Here is a 20420-nt window from a genome sequence, read left to right on the forward strand (position 1 = left end):
TAATAAAGATTTTAAAGAGAGAGAGAGAGAGAGAGAGAGAGACTGGGAGGATATGTTCCAAAGAGTACATACTGACAAGGAGTGGAATTGACAGTGGTAGGATTTTTATTTTTTTTTAAATAAATAAAAACACCCAACAAGGGGCTGGAAGTCAAGACCCCAAGATCAAGAGTCACATGTTTTACTGACTGAGCCAGCCAGGCACCCCACACTGGTGGGACTTTTATTTTCTAAGCTTTTATACTTACTATTTCTTTTCTTTAAAAAATTGTTCTACAATAGTTTTATTTTTAAAAATTTTTTAAATTTATTTTTGAGAGAGAGAGAGAGACAGAAAGAGGGAGGGGGCAGAAAGAGAGGGGAACAGAGAATCCAAAGTTGGCTCTGTCCTGACAGCAGTGAGCCCAATGTGGAGTGTGATCTCATGAACTGTGAGATCCTGACCTGAGCTGAAGTCAGATGTTCGACCAAGTGAGCCACCCAGGTGCCCCTATAATAGTTTTTTTGTTTTGTTTTGTTTTTAATGAGAATCAGAAATAATTATAGATTTTTTCCTATATTGTCTCTCTTCTGAACATTGGTGCATCTCAGTATCAGGTTCACAACACAAACCGTTTCTAGAAATGCACATAACAAAATCGTGTATTTCATTACCAAGCCCTGGTTGTCTCATTCATTCCTATCTTCCATTAGACAATAGTTTCAGGTTGGCCCTGCTGACACCTGGATTTCGAATTTCTGCCTGCAGAACCGTGAGACAATAGATTTCTGTTGTTTTAAGCCACTCAGCTTGTGGTACACTGTGGCCTTGGCTTTGAATTTTTGCAAATAATGGGGGAGGAGGAAAATGTCACCTGAACATCATGACCTACAGGTTTTCAACGACTTTTCCGGTTTATTTTCTGATAATGGAAAATATTTTCAAGAACATGCCCAGGTCAGCACAGGAATGCTAGGAAAGCAAACAATAAAGGGCATGCACGGGGCACCTGGGTGGCCCCATCAGTTAAGTGTCTGACTTTGGCTCAGGTCATGATCTCACAGTTGTTGAGTTCAAGCCCTGTGTCAGGCTCACTTGCCTCTGGATCTTCTGTCCCCCTCTCTCTGCTCCTCTCCAGCTTGTGCTCTCTTTCTCTCTCAAAAATAAACAGACATTTAAAAATAAATAGAGTACATGTTCATAGCAGCACTCTCCACAATAGCAAAAACATGGAAAGAGACTAAGTGTCCATCAACGGAAGAATGGATCAAGAAGATGTGGTTTATCTATACCATGGAATACTACATGGCAATGAGAAACAATGAAATCTGGCCATGTGTAGCAACATGGATGGACCTTGAGGGTGTTATGCTGAGCGAAATAAGTCAGGCAGAGAAGGACAAATATCATATGTTTGCACATATAGAAGGATTAGGAGGAACTTGATGGAAGAACAAGGGGGAGAAGAAGGGCGGAAATGGGGGGGGGAAAGGGAGAGAGGCAAACCATGAGAGACTCTTGAATGCTGACAAAAACTGAGGACTGATGGATGTGGGGGGGAGGGGGGATGGGCATGGTGGAGGACACTTGTGGGGATGAGCACTGGGTGTTAAGTGGAAACTAATTTGAGAATAAACTATTTGTAAAAAATAAAAATAAAAAAATAAAATAAAATTAAGCTATTACCAAAAAATGCAAAAAAATAAAAATAAATAAATAAATAGAGTACACAGAGAAAACAAGTAATTGAAATTTTAATATCCCCAGTTACTGACATAAAGTTTAAAAAGTCAGTATTACAACACTGGTTTTTCAAAGATTAACATTTATAATTAGAGTAAAATTAAATTTCACAAAGTTAAATCTAACACTTCATTTCAATACCCTATTGATATTGATGTCTATCACATAACCTTTACAATCAATCAAAATGGTATTATTTCATGTTACTTTTCCTTTTCTTAAAGCACTGGTATGCTTCTTAAGTGAAACGTTACCATGGAGCCCCAATATATAAAACAGAAAGTGAAGCTGTTACAATTGAGGGAGCTTCTAGAGGGAACTCACTCTTCCCCAAGTGTCACCTAAGACGTGTAGGGCCTGAAGCATAGTCTGAGAGCCATGGAATTAAAATATTAACAATAAGCACTAACTAGGATTTCAATAATAAGGAAAAACTAGGAAGTCCATTCAGTATCCAACGCTTTTTAAGCCTCTTGCTTTTCCACATGCTTTTCTTTGGTTTCGTCACTTTAATGAATTCTTTGAGCATCACCTGTTTGAATGGCAGCTACGTTAAGCAGAAATCATACTTATGCACCTAGGAAACTATCTCCATGATAGACGCTGTGGAATAGGATCCAATAACAAAGATTTTTTAAAAACGTTTTTTCAGGTAGTCCATTGTTACAGTGACAAAAACAACATTTCTCATGAACAGCCCCAAACCTGAGATAATGCTGGGGAAGATGAAACCTCAATATAAGTCAAAAGGAGGTCCTAAGTAAGTGTAAGATCATGGGCTTTAGGAGGGACATCCAAACAGGACAGATAAGGCAATAATGGTCGCACCATCCTCTCACTGGATGTATACAGCAATGGTGTGCTGTGGGAATGTGGACATATGTGCCCAGTGCTACTGATGAATGACAGGAAGGATGCGGTGGATCCCAATGGGCACAAATCCACAAAGAAGCATCCACTTAATGCTACGTGTGGTTAACAGTTACTAACAACAAAGAAAGAAAGTCATGAGACATGTGGGACTTTTGGTCAGCTGGTTGAGCTTGACCATGAAAAACCTTTCCTTACTAGTTTGCTCGTGTTACAATCACTGCTACAGATTTCATACACTCTAAGGTACTGCGTATCATGGGCCAGGGTCTATTCTCAGTGCTTTACAAATATTAACTCATCCAATCCTCAGAACAACCATATAAGGGAGGTACTATCATTGGCTCCATTTTTACAGATGAGAAAATAGGCACAGAGAGGTTAAGTAACCTCCCCAAGATCCTAAGACTTGAAAATACTGATCTAGGATTCAAATCCCTTTCTAGAGAAGAAATGACACCTTGGCCAGGAAGAGAAATGTGTCCTAGAGAAATCCTAGGAGTGGCCTGAGTCGCAAAGGTAAAAGCAGCACCAGAATTGATACTCTATGTGTCCATCACACTGGGAGTATGACCTCTAAGCTACTTTTAACAAGATAAATATAAAGTGAACACAGATGAGCATAGCATTTCTTCCATTCTGAGTAAAGACTCTTGGTAAATCTGAATCTGTTTTGAAATGTTTGCAGTGAAATCATACTATCATAACCTGGCTTACTGGCTATACCAATTAAAAGCCAATGCCAGAAGCGCATGCTTCTCTATCGTAGGCTAGCATGAAAAAGACAGTAAATAAATATTAAGTTCAATATAAAAAAAAAAGTGGTTTCAAATAAGGTTTAAGAATAACCTTGTACATTCCAGTTCATTACTTTATCATATTCTTGAATTCTCTGCTTTATGTGAGAAAGTTTATTCTTTAGATAATCACAGCGTTCTTTTTTTTCCAGAAATGTAGGATCCTGAAAAAGAAAAAACACAGCCATTGTTTTAGCCTCCAGTTTCCTCAGTGAAAAACACAAAAACATATGTTATCACCCAGAAAATGACCCTTCACAGCAGACTTTCTGCAACAGATTTCAAAATCTTCCTAGTAAGAATACCATTTCTCTACATTTTAAAAATAGATTTTATTATTTAGAATAGTGTTAGTTTCACAGCAAAGTTGAGTGGGAAATAAAGAGAGCTAAGACAACTTTAACTTTGGTAGTTTAAATTATATCAATGAACAAATAATAAGTGCAATAAAGATTAATAAAAGCTCTCTCCAGGCTCTACTGATCTGTGCCATTAAGTATGGAGTGAAAAACATACAATAACTTAAACTTTTTGAAGGAAAAGTCAGTGAAAAGTTCTATATTAGTGTTCAGTTCCCTAGGTTGCTAAGCCAGGATGTAAGAAGAGACAGAGAGGAGATGAAAAGATATTCAGGAGCTACTCGTGTTCTCTAGTAAGAAGCATCTTAACAAATATTAAAAAAGAGGAGCGCCTGGGTGTCTCAGTTGGTTGAGCATCTGACTCTTGATTTCGGCTCAGGTCATGTTCCCAGGCTTGTGGGATCCATCCCACCGCCCACCCACTCCCACCCTCCCCCATGTCGGACTCTGCACTGACAGCACAGAGCATGCTTGGGATTCTCTCTCTCAAAATAAAGAAATATTAAAAAAGAACTACTTTAGCTCAGAGAATCTAAGGTCTGTCAGTTCACCACTGCACCTGGATAGGAATATACTTTGAAGAGGAAAATGGTTTTACTCACATTCTTTTTTTTCTTAAACTCTTCATGGATTCTTGAAATTCTTTCATGTTCCTAAAATTAATATATTGTATACTTGAATTAAAACACCAGCATTTACTCAAATCGTACCTCAAAAAGGTCTGAGAAGTGCAATGGGAATGAGAACAAAAAATAATTTTTATCTAAGACTATAAGAAAAATATTCACACATTAAAATTCAATTCATGGGATAGAGATTAGAGGGCTTACTAGTCGCCACACATTGGGATCTAGGGGTGAAGAGAGAGAAAGGCCCCCGTCTGCGTGAACCCAGAACTGAGTCTCAGGGCCACTGCTTGCCAGCTGTTTGACCCTGAGCAAGCCACTTATCCTGAGACTCACTTTCCTTCCTGGGAACATGGAAATAGTAACTGTGAGTACCTCATAAGGTTGTGAGAAGGTTTACTTATTTGAAATGATCCTTATAAAGTGCTTGGTATGTAATGACTACATTACACACTGGGATTCAGAGGTTGAGACTATTCAGCTTTCAAAAACAACAAATATAAGGTTCCTTCTAACTTTTAAGTTTTATAGTAAATATGAAGCTAGTTAATGGATTGAACCAAAAGGCACAGATTACTAGAACAATGCCCTCATTTATCCACATAAACCTGTGCTAGAGCTGTCAGACACCGTGAACAATAAATAAGAGAACACATAGTAATTTATAGTTCTAAAAGTTTCCTCTAGAACATTTTTTCATCACCCACCCATATTCTTTTTTGCAACACATTTTAATTCTTCAGTGTTTTTTTTTTTTTTTTTAATTGTGTTATTTACTTCTGAGAGGGAGAGAGAAAAACAGCGAGAGCAGGGGAGGGTCAGAGAGAGAGGGAGACACAGAATGTGAAGGAGGCTCCAGGCTCTGAGCTAGCTGTCAGCACAGAACCGGACATGGGGTTTGAACCCATGAACCGTGAGATCATGACCTGAGCTGAAGTCGGGACGCTTAACTGACTGAGCCACCCAGGCGCCCCATTTCTTCAGTGTCTTTTGCATGAGTTTCATTTGTGTTTTGAGAGTTTGCCAGCACTGAGAGGACCTTGGTAATTCAACTGTCACCTGTATGAATGGGTTCTGGCCTGGGAGTACACTAGCTGCTTGAGGTTAGGGTGCTGTGCTGGAGATGCAGCAGCACTAAGAGCTGTAAATCCTATCCTAGAGTCTGTCACAGACACTGAATTTCAGATGGTGGGGACCAGAGAGATTATTTTGAGCATTATTTCTATTTTGTGGGCTTAGAAAAGTTATGTGATTAATTTCTCAAGGGCACACAACCAGGTCTGTGAGAGAACGTGTGCCTCCAAATGGGCCTGCTGTGCTTGGAAACGCCCCTCCCTGGGGACCTGGTGGGAAATGAATGGGACTTGCCGGAAGGCCCCCACCCATGGCAAAGCTCAGCCTGTGGCTGAGGAGAGGTAAATTTTTGTGACACAATTAATATTTCTATTTTATCGTAGGTTTTTTTTTAATTTAATGCTTATTTATCTTTGACAGAGAGAGAGAGGCAGAGTGTGAGCAGGGGAGGGGCAGAGAGAGAGAGAGATACAGAATCCCGAAGCAGTCTCCGGGCTCTGAGCTGTCAGCACAGAGTCCCACGTGGGGTTGGAACTCACAAACTGCAAGATCATGATATGAACCAAAGTTGGAAGCTCAAGCGGCTGAGCCACCCAGGTGCCCCTAATATTTCTGCTTTAAATCAGGACTAGAACAGATACAGACTTACTGTGGCCTTGTCATTTGGTTACTTACTTGCCATGCCATGTACAAACCAGAGGAAATGACTACTGTTGATACTGTATAGAAATATCATGGGAGGGGGCACCTGGGTGGCTCAATCTGTTAAGTGTCCAACTTAGGCTCAGGTCATGATCTCACAGTCTGCAAGTTCGAGTCCTGCATCAGGCTGTGCTGACAGCTCAGAGCCTGGAGCCTGCTTCAGATTCTGTGTCTCCCTGTCTCTCTGCCCCTCCCCTGCTCGCTCTCTCTCAAAATAAAATAAAGACATAAAAAAAAAAATCATGGGAGGACCGAGTGTCAGCCCCTACCATAATCAGGACCCTCCACCCCTCAATTGCAGACCCACTTGCCTGAGTTTGTGCCCATCATACAAAGCCCAGTACACTGGAGCCCACTGGGTCTAGGCTCAAAGACTACATGGCACAACTGGATTGCTCAGCATCGTATCTGTCAAACAGCTTGCTTGCTCTTCCCAGCCTGAGCCAATCCAGCTTCTTGGGGCCTGCTCATTCCTTCCTGCCTTCCTTTAAGGGCCTATAAATTTGGGCGTTCTTCTCAGACCTATGGACCTTGCTTGTTTTTCAAATGGTACTGACCTTTGACCTACAGTATTTGCTGTATTTCTCCTGCTTCCTGGTGCCGGCATGCCACAGACAACACCATTCCATTGCTCCAGGATTTGGGAAGACTCTCGTTATTTTGGCTTAGAGAACTCGTAATTACAATAGGTTTAAATGTACACTTAAAAGCTTGTGGTTGGGGCACCTGGGTGACTCAGTCGGTTGAGTGTCTGACTTCAGCTTAGGTCATGGTCTCACAGTCTGTGGGTTCGAGCCCCACGTAGGGTCTGTGCTGATGGCTCAGAGCCTGGAGCCTGCTTCAGATTCTGTGTCTCCCTCTCTCTCTGCCCCTGGTCTGCTTGCACTCTGTCTCTGTCTCTGTCTCTCAAAATTTAATAAACTTAAAAAAAATTTTTAAACATAAAAACAGTATTCAGATCAGGGCACCTGGGTGACTCAGTCAGTTGAGCATCGGACTTCAGCTCAGGTCATGATCTCTTGTCTCTTGAGCTCGAGCCCCATATAGGGCTCTGTGCTAACAGCCTGGAGCCTGCTTCGGATTCTGTGTGTCCCTCTGTCTGCCTCTCCCCTGCTCATACTCTGTCTCTCTCTGTTTCTTTCTGTCTCTCTCTCTCAAAAATATATAAAAACATTAAAAAAATATAAAAGCTATGTACCTACATTGAGTTGTTTGAAATTTGTTACAAGTGCTGTGTGAGTTTTAAAAATTTGAATTACAGGGGTCCCTGGGTGGCAAAGTTGATTATCTGACTCTTGATTTTGGCTCAGGTCATCATCTCACAGTTTGTGAAGTCTGCTTAAGGTTCTTTCTCTCTCTCTCTCTCGCCCACCCCCACTCATGCTCTGTTTCTAAAACAAAAAAAAAAAATTAAATTAAAAATTTGAATTATACAAATAGATTAATATATAATCTTTTAAAAGGATACACACAAATGTTCATAGCATTATTCATAACAGCCAAAAAGTCCATCAGCTGATAAATGGATATGTGAGATGTGCTATATACATACAATGGAATAAATACCACAAAAATGAATTAAACACTGACTGTTGCTAGGAATCTTAAAAACATTATGAAAGAAGCCAAACACAAAAGGCCACATGTTATATTGTTCCATTTATATGAAATGCTCAAAATAAGCAAATCCATACAGATAAAAAGTACATTAACAGTTGTCAGTTATTGGAGAGGAGAGAGAATAGGGAGCATGTGCTGATGAGTATGGGGTTTCTTTTTGGGGTGATGAGCATGTTCTGGAATTAGAGGGTGGTCATGGTTATACAACTTTGTGAATGAACTAAAAGTCACTGAATTGTTCACTTTAAAAGGGTGAATTTTGTCATATGTGAATTCTGTCTCAATAAAAAATATACGTCTTATAAAAATAAATGCCACTGATTATCAGGGAGCCCTGACTTCATAAGTATTAACATGCAAACCCCCCCCACAAACTCCAGAGCTTTACAGAAAACGTCGGAGTCCCTGGTGACCGCCGTCTCTTCCGCGGTTCCCTCTGTCACCATCACGGTTATCAGTCCCATGTGTGTGCCCAACAGCTCAGATCAACTTTCTGTCCTTAACCAGTTGTGTTCTTTGGACCTGGGGTGGTAACCACTTGGCCGTTACTTATCCCTGGAGAAAGCACGACCCCTGGTCGATCCCCTACACCCTGCCCACCTCTGTGTGAATAAATCTTTTTCAAACTGGCTTGAGTGTGCAATCCATCTCCTCTGGGACCTTGATGGATTCAGTAAGGATCTTAGGAACATTGACATTTTACTTAAATAAGAAAGTAAAATGATTGTTTTATAACAATTATTTTTTAATTATTATTTTTATATAATAACTATTATATATTCATATAATTATATATACAACACACATATAATTATTTAATAATTGAGGACAAACGACACAAAATTGTATAATGTGAACTGTAATCCAGACTAGTCCCCATGAAGATATCCCAGACACAGACAGCAAATGTACCTAGTTATTATGGCTTCCTCACATCTATCTGAAGAAAGCTCAGATTTTAGCTCCCTCCCTCAGTGCTCCTCGTAGGTAGCTGCAGGTACTGACCTGTTGGTTTTCTGAACAACGTGGCAATCTGCTCATCACTGCATCCAGCTCATCAAGCTTCCTCAAGACAGCCTGAACTTCTGCCGAGAGCTCTTTGTACTCTGAAAACTGGTCCTGGAACACAGCTTTATAGCGTTCTCTTTCATCATCTGTCTGAATCACAGGGTATTTTCTGCAGGAAAAAATTGGCCAGCATTGTAACTTTTTCACTGAAACGGACTGAATGGGACATCAGCTTAACTCATTCCTCACTGAGCACACTGTATCTTCAATATACTATCTCTCAGGGAATAAACAGCTGTTTAAATACAAATGATCTTAAGCAGAGAGCATTAGCTTGGAAACAAACAGGAAAATGAAATGCCCAAATGGAATCTCTCCATTTCTACCTCTGAAGAAGGACTTAGACACTCACGCCACATAGTCGGGCATCACGATAGGTTTAGGAATGTGGCCCGAGGGGATGTGGCCACTCAGTAGCTCAGGTTTCAGTTTTGTTGGTCTCAATTCTTTGAAATTAGCTTCTTGGTCTCTCTGTCTGTCACCACAGGTAGCCATTTCACACTGCAGTTAGGGAGAAAAAGAGGATTTTTTTGTAAACCGAGTCAGAGGAAGAAGAAAAAAACATGAATTTATTTCTTAGAAGAAAATGGTGGGGAGAAGCAGGAGGAAAAGTAGAAGCAGCAATTAATACTTCACTTTAGCATTACAGGTTTTAACGTCACAAAGTGGTTCTGAATGCTTTTGTAATAGCTAAAGGGAGCCACACTGGGATACAGGAGTACATAACAGCTAAAACAATCATGTGAATGTCAAATTGGATGAAGAAATGTTAAACGTGGGGTCATAAGTACTTTATTTAGGATTTATACCCCAATTAGCTATAAAAGAATACAAAATGTAGTTCAAAATAAGCAGTTCATGGGGTGCCTGGGTGGCTCAGTCAGTTAAGCATCTGACTCTTGATTTCAGTGCAAGTCATGATCTCACGGTTCATGAGATTGAGCCCTGCATCAGGCTCTGCACTGACAGAGGAGTCTGCTTGAGATTCTCTCCCTCCCTCTCTCTCTTGGCTCCTCACTGGCTTGCACGCACTCTCTCTCTCAAAATAAATAAATAAACTTAAAAAAAATAGAAATTCAAAGATAAAAATGGAACAAGTCTACTTAAATGGCAAGAGAAAAAATGACAGGGGAAGTTGAGATGAATGAACTACAAGTAGCCACCCAGGAGTTCAGAAAGGGAAACAGGTTACATTGTCTTCATTAACTGAAAAGGAAAACAAGCAAACCCAGAGGAAAGGCAGTGAAGGTCTTTCAGTTGTCCAAGAGCTGTTAACCTGTGACTCCTGGTTTAAGTCACCCTGGTTTCTAGACTGGAGAGTTCCCAGAGCCCTTTTTAGTAAGAAGAATGGTACATTTCAAAAGAGGGGAAACAGCACAAAATGAAATGGCCTGGAGAGGAAGTATCAGGGCAGGCCTTCCAGTGCTAAAATACCGACAGATGGGAAGTGGGAATATAAAGGCCCAGGGAACCCATTCTAGAATGGGCAGGTTAACATGGGTATGCAGCTTTGGGGAGAGAATGTTCAGGGACCCTACTGGGCAGTGCCCCGCATACCAACCGTGCTAGTTAGCCTTGTAGAAGCTGGGAGGAGGGTTCTATTTTACAACGAAAGAAGCAAGGTTCAGAGAAGTTAGGTATATTTTCTAGGGCCTCACAGCTGGGAAGTGGAAAAGCCACAATTAAAACCCAGAACTTGTGGGTCATCTGGGTGGCTCAGTTGGTTAAGCATCTGACTCTTGATTTCAGCTCAGGTCATGATCTCCTGGTGATGAGATAAAGCCCAGTGTTGGGCTCTGCACTGAGTGGGGAGCTTGAGATTCTCTCTGTCTGGGGGCACCAGGCTTAGTCAGTTGGTTAAGTGTCTGACTTCGGCTCAGGTCATGATCTCACGGTTCATGGATTCGAGCCCCACATTAGGCTCAAAGCCTGGAGTCTAATCCAGATTCTGTGTCTCTCCCTCTCTGCCCCTCCACCACTCGTGCCCCCCCCTCAAAAATAAAATAAACATTAAAATAAATTTTTTTAAAAAAAGACTCTCTGTCTCGCTCTGCTCCTTTCCCTTGCTCAGGCTCTCCCTGCCCCCCCCCCCAATAACAAAAATAACCCCAGAATTTGTTGGGGTTTTAATGAATAACACAAGGAAGGTTTATGTAAATGCATACTGTTCAACCCTGCAATTCTGACAGCATGCTAGAAATGGCTGATTTCTCATTAGAGCAGTAAGCCCCCCTCCACTGACCCTTTGGGGACTTCAGCACATGCTTGAATTAAATTTGCAGAACTAAACTGAGAGCAGCTAGTGGGGGGTGGGGGCTAACTTGGTTAAAAACAAACTGCAACACAGGATTTAAAAACTTTTTGCTCTTGGGGCGCCTGGGTGGCTTAGTTGGTTAAGCGTCCGACTTTCGCTTAGGTCATGATCTCGCGGTTCCTGGGTTCAAGCCCCGCGTTGGGCTCTGTGCTGACTGCCAGCTCAGAGCCTGGAGCCTGTTTCAGTCTGTGACTCCCTCTCTCTCTGACCCTCCCCTGCTCACGCTGTCTCTCTCTCTCTCTCCTAGAAATAAATAAAACATTAAAAAGAAATTTAAAAAAAACATTTAAAAAAAAAAACAAAAAAAACACTTTTTGCTCTTTACCTTACCAGGCAGCTTTAAAATCCTTCTGTTTCCTGATTTCCCTATCTCTGAGGTTTGGTTTAAGATTAGCTCACACATTAGATGGCGAGGCTGCTAAACCAGCATTGGGAGAGGGTTATGGGGAGGAGAAGTTTGGTCACAGCTGGAAGGGGAACCAGATCGCCCTGGTGCAGAAGGCATGCCTGGCCACTGGGCCCCAAACAGCAAGAATTCAAGTGGGGAGCAGGAAACCCCGAGGAAAGGAGATAAAACCAGAGTACTTCAGGGGACACCTTCTGAGGTTAGTATTTATTCTCCTTTGTTTAGTATTTATTCTCTGCTGCTTGGGGTGCCGTTTCTTCATCCTACTGAATTCTTAATATGTTTGATCTTGATAGTGAATCATGGTATTAAAATTAGGGGGATCTTGGGGCGCCTGGGTGGCTTAGTCGGTTAAGCGTCCGACTTTCGCTTAGGTCATGATCTCGCGGTTCATGGGTTCAAGCCCCGCGTTGGGCTCTGTGCTGACTGCCAGCTCAGAGCCTGGAGCCTGTTTCAGTCTGTGACTCCCTCTCTCTCTGACCCTCCCCTGCTCACGCTGTCTCTCTCTCTCTCTCTCCTAGAAATAAATAAAAAAAAACATTAAAAAAAAAAATTAAAAAAAATTAGGGGGATCTTTTTTTGGCTTAAATAAATGGATTTCTATTTCCTGGAATCCTTCTTTAACTTCTAAATATTTAACAATCCATTTCCCACACAGCTGGCTGAAGGAGCCGCTATGGACCATGGTGACCCTCTAGGGCTTAGCGGCAGCCCCAGGTATGTATCAAACTCGGATTTTCCCGGTCAAAATCATAAATTCGGCCCAGGCAGTCACATTAGGCAGGAGAGTCCATCTGAGGGCAGTTTGCATTTGTTTTTGTCTAGGTAAAGTTTCTCAAGCAGGAACTATTCATTTTCCTTACTTGCCTATCCCTAATTCTAAGAATCACTTTTTAATTTAAAAAGGGACCTTGAGGGGTACCTGGGTAGCTCAGTCAGTTGTGTCTGACTTTGGCTCAGGTCATGATCTCTTGGTTCTTGAGTTCAAGCCCAGCTTCAGGCTCTGTGCTGACAGCTCAGAGCCTGAAGCCTGGTTCAGATTCTGTGTCTCCCTCTCTCTTTGCCCCCACCCCTGCTCATATTCTGTCTCTTTCAAAAATATATATGTAAACATTTGAACTTTTAAAAAATAAAGAAAAAGGGGGCTTTCAAGAAGTCAGAGTAGTTTCACAGAGACTATATATATCACCTACTTTAAACGTTTTTCTGTTCTTAACCTGTTTTGGGGTGAATCTCACTGAGATTTAAGTTTCAGAAAACTTTATTGAGAAAAAAATCTGTAAGTACACATAAGACCAAGAATCAAAACCTCATTAGACTTTTATCGGAAGCATGCATTGGGCTCCAGCCCTGGGATATACCACTCTCAAACAGTATTCGGGACTACCAACACAATACCAGATTTCATATGATCTTTCTTTGCTTCTAGCAAAAATGAATCTCATCAGCAAATATCAGAAAAGCTTTATCGTGAGGCAAGAGAAAGTAATTTAGCAACAGAGTAAGTAATGCTATGGTTATAATTACTAAGGTTTTCACATTAAAAAATGTATTGGTGAGAGGGTTGGGGGATGGGCAAAATGGGTGAAGAGGAGAAGGAGGTGACCACTTCCAGTTATGGAATGAGTAAGTCAAGGGAGTGAAAGGCACAGCATGAAGAATACAGTCAGTGATACCAGGATAGTGTATGGTGAGAGACAGCAGCTACACTTGTGAGCAGAGCATAACATACAGAGACGTTGAATTGCTATGCTCTTCACCTCAAACTAATGTAACACTGTGTGTCAACTTCAATAAAAAAATGCTTTAAGTAAAAACGGGCTGAATACGTGGCCAAGTTAGAAATAGTGTACCTTTGTCCAAATGCTGAGTCTCTCTCCCTCTGAGCATGTAATACAACGGTGCAGAGGCCCCAGTCCCAAAACCACACCACCACCTTCAATGCTCAGACTAGATTCTCACTTTTCTAGCTTGGAAAAAAAAACTGTTCCGCACTTAAGGATTTATTAGAATTTTTTTCTGTCTCTGTTTGATCTTATTTTATGTCTGCATATTTCTTTTTAAAAGTGATCTTATTTGCGGGGCGCCTGGGTGGCTTAGTCGGTTAAGCGTCCGACTTTTGCTTAGGTCATGATCTTGCCGTTCGTGGGTTTGAGCCCCGCATCGGGCTCTGTGCTGACTGCCAGCTCAGAGCCTGGAGCCTGTTTCAGAGTCTGTGTCTCCCTCTCTCTCTGACCCACCCTTGTTCACGCTGTCTCTCTCTCTCTCTCTCCTAGAAATAAATAAAAATTTAAAAAAAAAAATTAAAAAAAAAAGTGATCTTATTTGCTTTTAAAAAGTATATTTATTAAAATACGAAATAAGAAGTTACAGTGGAGGAAAGAGCTCCGAACAAGGAACAGGAAACTTAAGTTCAAAGAGGGTATATAATTTCCTCAGAAACACAGAGCTAGTAGTAATCAAACTATGATTTGCCTGATTGCAAAGTTTGTTTTGTCTTTGTCATACTACACGGCCTCTCCTGTGGTTCTTATCTACAAGAACTGGGAAGGAAACTGGTAAAAATCAAACCCAATGAGAAGCTGGAGACCCAACCTTTTGTAAAAGGTTTCTAACAGATAAATCCAATAGAGATTCCCCAGTTAAGTAACGAGATTCATTCTCAACAGAAGTCTGCCTCTAGAACACACCTAAAAGTGGATCCATAATGATTCATTTCCCAGGAAGAGAGCCCTGGGAAAGGACATCCTTTGCATTCAGCAATTATATCTTGAAAGAGTATAAATTAACTGGATTGATATGATCTTTTTAAGTTTATTTGTTTTGAGAGAGAGAGAGAGAAAGAGAGAGAGAGAGCGCATGTGTGAGAGGGGAAGGGCAGAGAGAGGGAGAGAGAGAGAATCCCAAGCAGGCTCTGTGCTGTCAGCACAGAGCATGACATGGGGCTCAAACCCATGAACCACAAACCGTGATATCATGACCTAAGCGGAAATCAAGAGTTTGATGCTTAACCGACTGAGCCACCCAGGCGCCCCCAGATAGGTATGATTTTCAAAGGAGCTCTAGGAATGGGGGTTCCAACTCTACTAAGGTTATTTCTAACAATTCTAGGACCCCTCGGGAGCTGGGACCCTGCCACACACCCCAGACATGCTGCGTACCAGCCTTCTGATGCAACCTGAAGGAGGTACCCTGGCACTTGCTGGCAGATCTCCCTAACCCTGTCCTACCTGTGGAGTCTGCTTTAGCCACATTCTCATCAGTGATGCTGACCTCCCTAGCTTCTGGGGCAACTCCCCCCAATTCAGCCAAGCCTTTCAGGTTGACTCTACTCTGCACTTAACCCCACTGGTAAAACCCATGACCTAAAGGGACTGATGAGGAAGCCGATAAACTCCACTGTCACAAAGAATGACCACCATTGCCACATCACTGCCATACTGCAGCACATTAGACAGCCCTGTCCAGCTTCTTGCTTAAGAGTCAACACGTGCAAAGTGCGTACCACCTTCAACCCCCAAAAAGCAAATAGATCAAGTCCCTGAGGGTGATCTGAAACATACTGTTTTTGGAGTTTCTTTATTTATTTTGAGAGGGGGGCAGAGAGTTGGAGACAGAGAATCCCAAGCAGGCTCCACACTGTCAGCGTGGGGCCTGACACAAGGCTGGAACTCAAAAACCACAAGATCATGACCTGAGCCGAAACCAAGAGTCTGATGCTGAAACAACTGAGCCACCCAGGCACCACCCCCATGAAACATACATAATGCTAGCACTCTAACTTGCCAACTCAGGTATCACATTATGCTATCACCTGTTAACAAGCCTGTCGATTTTTAGAAAGTGAATTTCCTTATAGATAAATTTGCAGGCCCTTTTTCCATTATAAATAGGCATTGTAATCCCAATTCATCCTCTAAACCAAAGTCCTTTAAAACTGATATTTTCCATGCAGTGACTCTCACTGGGCTGAGATGCAGCAATGATGGTCATTCATGGCCAGGTAGGATTCAAAGTTTTGTAGTCAGTCCCTCTGAGGGAGTAGAATTTACCAAAGAGCTAATTAAGGCAGTACTTTGGTCAAACTCACTTACGTCTCTGTACTAACACTGGAAGGCAGCCAGCCCATAGGGTAAGTTAGGGAAGCTGCACTTAAATCTCAAACAAAAGGCCAGTGTTATTAATTAAATAAACATCAGCTTTACACGTATGGAACCACAAAAGACCCTGAATAGCCAAAGTAATATTGAAGAAAACCAAAATGGGAGGCATCACCATCCCAGACTTTAGTTTCTACTACAAAGCTGTAATCAAGACACTATGGTATTGGCACAAAAAAAGACACATAGACCAATGGAATAGATTAAGAACTCAGAACTGGACCAAAAAGTGTACAGCCAACTAATCTCTGACAAAGAAGGAAAGAGTATCCAATGGAAAAAAGACAGCCTCTTTAACAGATGGTGCTGGGAAAACTGGACAGCAACATGCAGAAGAATGAAACTAGATCATTTTCTCACACCATACACAAAAATAAACTCAAAATGGATCAAGGACCTGAACGTGAGACAGGAAACCATCAAAACCCTAGAGGAGAAAGCAGGAAACAACCTCCTTGACCTCAACCGCAGCAATTTCTTACTTGACACATCCCCAAAAGCAAGGGAATCAAGAGCAAAAATAAACTATTGGGACCTCATCAAGATAAAAAGCTGCACGACAAAGGAAACAATCCATAAAACTAATAGGCAACCGACGGAATGGGAAAAGATAGTTGCAAATGACATATCAGATAAAGGGCTAGTATCCAGAATCTATAAGGAACTCACCAAACTCCACACCCGAAAAACAAACAACCCAGTAAAGAAATGGGCAGAAGATATGAACAGACACTTCTCCAAAGAGACATCCAGATGGCCAACAGACACATGAAACGATGCTCAGCATCCCTCCTCATCAGGGAAATACAAATCAAAACCACACTGAGAGACCACCTCACACCAGTCAGAGTGGCTAAAATGAGCAAATCAGAGAACTCTAGATGCTGGCAAGGATGTGAGAAACGGGCACCGTCCTACACTGTTGGTGGGAATGGAAACTGGTGCAGCCCCTCTGGAAAACAGTGTGGAGGTTCCTCAAAAAATTAACAATAGAACTCTCCTAGGACCCAGCAATAGCACTGCTAGGAATTTACCCAAGGGATACAGGAGTGCTGATGCATAGGAGCCCATGTACCCCAATGTTCATAGCAGCACTCTCCACAATAGCTAAAACATGGAAAGAGACTAAGTGTCCATCAATTTATGAATGGATCAAGAAGATGTGGTTTACCTATACAATGGAATACTCCATGGCAATGAGAAAGAATGAAATCTGGCCATGTGTAGCAACATGGATGGACCTTGAGGGTGTTAAGCTGAGCGAAATAAGTCAGGCAGAGAAGGACAAATATCATATGTTTGCACGTATAGGAGGATTAGGAGGAACTTAACGGAGGATCATGGGGGAGAAGAAGGGGGGAAAATAGTGGGAGAGGGAGAGAGGCAAACCATGAGACACTCTTGAATGCCAAGAACAAGCTGAGGACTGATGGGGGTGCGGGGGAGGAGAAGGGGGGTGATAGGCATGGAGAAGGGCACTTGTGGGGATGAGCACTGGGTGTTATATGGAAACCAACTTGGCAATAAACTATTAAAATTTTTTTTAAAAATCTCAAACAAAAGGCCAGTGTTATTAAGTAAATAAACATCAGCTTCACATTGTTTATCTCAATATTTGTATGTATGTATGTAGGCAGGCTCCATGCATAGTACAAAGTCCAGGGTTTGAACTCACAACCCTGAAATCAAGACCTGAGCTGAGATTAAGTCAGACACAGACAAGTAACCAACTGAACCACCCAGGTGCCCCTGATTTGAAGTATTAATTAATTTGTTACAAACTTTAGGTGGCTCAGTTGGTTGAGTGTGCAACTTCAGTTCAGGTTGTGATCTTGCAGTTTGTGGGTTTGGGCCCCACGTCAGGCTCTGCACTGACAGCTCAGAGCCTGGAGCCTGCTTCGGATTCTGTGTCTCCCTCTCTCTCTGCCGCTCTTCCACTTGTGCTCTGTCCCTCTCTTTCAAAAATAAACATTAAAAAACAAACAAACAAAAAGCCACACATACACACAGAGTAAGATCACTCTAACTCTATGATCAGTATTTAAAGTGCATAGGTTTGTAACACTAGGTCCACGCTGCCTTGTTGTGATAAACTTTTCCATATTCTGTAGACCAACCAATACTAGCCTCATTTATCTCATGCCTGGTTAGTCAGAACTGGTCATGTACCTCATGATTTCTAAAGATTTATGGATCCCACCAAGCTGAGATTTATGGATCTCAACCACAATTCAGATGACTTAACATACATATCAGAAATAATTTAAGGCAATTGATCCTTTAAAAATTGTGACTAGGGGTACCTGGGTGGCTTAGTCAGTTAACTGTCTGACTCCAGATTTCAAGCATGATCTCAAGGTTGTGAGATCAAGCTCCGGTCTCAGCTCAGAGCTTGCTTGAGATTTCTCTCCCTCCATCTCCCTCTGGCTCCTCCCCTTCTTCCCCTGCTCTCACACCCCTTTCCCCCATTTGTGTGGTCTCTCTCACAAAAATAAATAAATAAATAAATAAGTAGATAGATAGATAGATAAATAAATAAATAAATAAATAAAAAGTAGAAAAGGAGCCTGGTGGCTCAGTCAGTTAAACGTCTGACTTCGGCTCAGGTCATGATCTCACGGTTCATGGGTTCGATCCCCACATCAGGCTCTATGCTGACAGCTAGCTTAGAGCCTGGAGTCTGCTTTGGATTCTGTGTCTCCCTCTCTCTCTGACCCTCCCCTGCTCCCGCTGTCTCTCTCTCTCTCTCAGAAATAAATAAAAATGTTAAAAAAAACTCCCTAAAGCAAAACAAAACTGTGGCTAATGACACATCCCAAAAGATGCTCTGACCAGTTGACAATGCTGAATTTGAGATATTATCATCTGTAAACTGATTTCCCCAGGAGATAGCTGAGAAACACACACATGAAATATTTTTTGAGAATCACACATCTATGAGCAAGTTTAATTTAGTTTTATAGTTCTTGCTCACTCTCTCTTTCACACATACACACACTCTCACACTTGGTGCTTTCCTGTTTCACTAGATTTTGTAAGCCCCTGGGAAATGGAGATGAGATTCTATGTTGTGTTCATTTCACTGGCCCAATCCAGTCCAATCCAGACATCCACTGGGATACCTGGGTGGCTCAGTCAGTTAAGCATCTTACTCTTGATCAGGTCATGATCTCACTGTGGGATCTCCACCAAAAGCGCAGAGACTCTCCCTCTGTCTCTCCCCTGCTCACCCTTGTGTGTGTGTGTGTGTTCTTTCTCTCTTGAATAAACATGAAAAATAAAGAAAATAAGAAATAAATCCCTTACTTTACCATGAATAAAAAATTTCATATAGTATTTGTGTTATAATATGGAAAATAAAGTTAAAAAGAACTTATAGGGGAGCCTGGATGGCTCTGCTGGTTAAGCGTACAACTCTTGATACTGACTCAGGTCATGATCTCACAGCTGTGGGATCAAGCCCCATGTGGGGCTCGATGCTGAGTGTGGAGCCTGGTTGGAATTCTGTTTCTCCCTCTCCCTCTGACCTGCCCCTGCTTATGTTCTCTCTCTCTCTCTCTCAAAATAAATAAACTTAAAAAAAAAAAAAAAAAAAAGAACCTGGGCACCTGGGGAGCTCAGTAGGTTAAGTGTAGGACTCAGTTTTGGCTCAGGTCATGATTTCATGGTTTTGTGAGGTGGAGCCCCACACTGGGCTCTGTGCTGACAGTGCAGAGCCTGCTTGTGATTTGCTCTCTCTCCCTCTCTCTCTTCCACTCCCCTTCTCACGCTACCTCTGTCTCTCTCAAAATAAACAAACTTAAAAAAAAAAGAACCTATAAAAGGTATTTTCAAAATGCAAGCCCTTAAAGGACTTGTATAAATTAGCGACTCAATAAAAAGTGGACAAGATGCAAACAGTTTAACAGGGAAGGAATAGCAAACATAATACATGAAAAATACACAATCTCATTCCTTAGAAGAGAAGTGCAAATTCCAGCTACATTAGATATCATTTTTCACCCTCAGGTTGACAGATGTCAACACATTTCCTAACACAGTGTGTTGGTCAAGGTGTGATGAAGCCCGTGGTGCTGCTGGGAGTGCAAGTTAGTAAAACTTCCATCAGGCAACCTGGCAGTCAAAATAAACACGTGCATTTCTTCAGATCCAGAAATTTGCTTCTCACAACCCATCTTTCAGGTGCACTTATGCATATATGGAAGGAAGTATGTACAAGTATATACTTGGTTGTATACAGTCATTCACTGCAGCATTGTTTTTAATAGAGAAAGATTGGAAACAACTTAAATGGTCATTAAAAAAATTTTTTTTAAAGTTTATTTATTTTTGAGAGAGTAAGCAAGCACAAGTAGGGGAGGGGCAGAGTAAGAGGGAGACACAGAATCTGAAGCAGGCTCCAGGCTCTGAGCTGTCAGCACAGAGCCCAACATGGGGCTTGAACCCATAACCGTGACATCATGATCTGAACTGAAGTCAAACACTTAACCAACTGAGCCACCCAGGCATCCCATAGAATAGTCATCTATGGTAATTAAACTATGGAACATCCATATAATGCAATACTACGTAGCTGCAAAAAGAGAATGCAAAGTTCTTTATGTACTAATAAAGAAGCATCTTAAGAAATGTATTCTTAACTGGAAAAAAAGGGACGTAACAATATGTGTGGGATGGCAGTGTGAAAGGGAGAGTCAAGCA

The 20420-nt window shown here is 41.7% G+C and overlaps 1 protein-coding gene across 4 annotated transcripts in view; it reads right to left on the reverse strand.

Annotated features, from left to right (window-relative positions):
• Nucleotides 1-1717: 1717 nt before the first annotated feature.
• The window catches only part of MARVELD2 (MARVEL domain containing 2), a 28840-nt gene continuing 10137 nt past the window's right edge, over nucleotides 1718-20420 (reverse strand). For all 4 annotated transcript variants that reach the window (XM_039256040.1, XM_039256041.1, XM_039256042.1 and 1 more), the window contains exons 4-7: nucleotides 9192-9340; nucleotides 8777-8948; nucleotides 4352-4402; nucleotides 1718-3554 (exon numbers count right to left, since the gene is read on the reverse strand). In XM_039256040.1, coding sequence (XP_039111971.1) covers nucleotides 3432-3554; nucleotides 4352-4402; nucleotides 8777-8948; nucleotides 9192-9340 — 495 coding nt within the window. In that variant the 3' untranslated portion in view covers nucleotides 1718-3431. The remainder of the gene's footprint in view (nucleotides 3555-4351; nucleotides 4403-8776; nucleotides 8949-9191; nucleotides 9341-20420) is intronic.

Source organism: Hyaena hyaena, unplaced genomic scaffold (assembly GCF_003009895.1).
Source record: "Hyaena hyaena isolate Hyena2069 unplaced genomic scaffold, ASM300989v1 scaffold_558, whole genome shotgun sequence".
Lineage (NCBI taxonomy): Eukaryota > Metazoa > Chordata > Mammalia > Carnivora > Hyaenidae > Hyaena > Hyaena hyaena.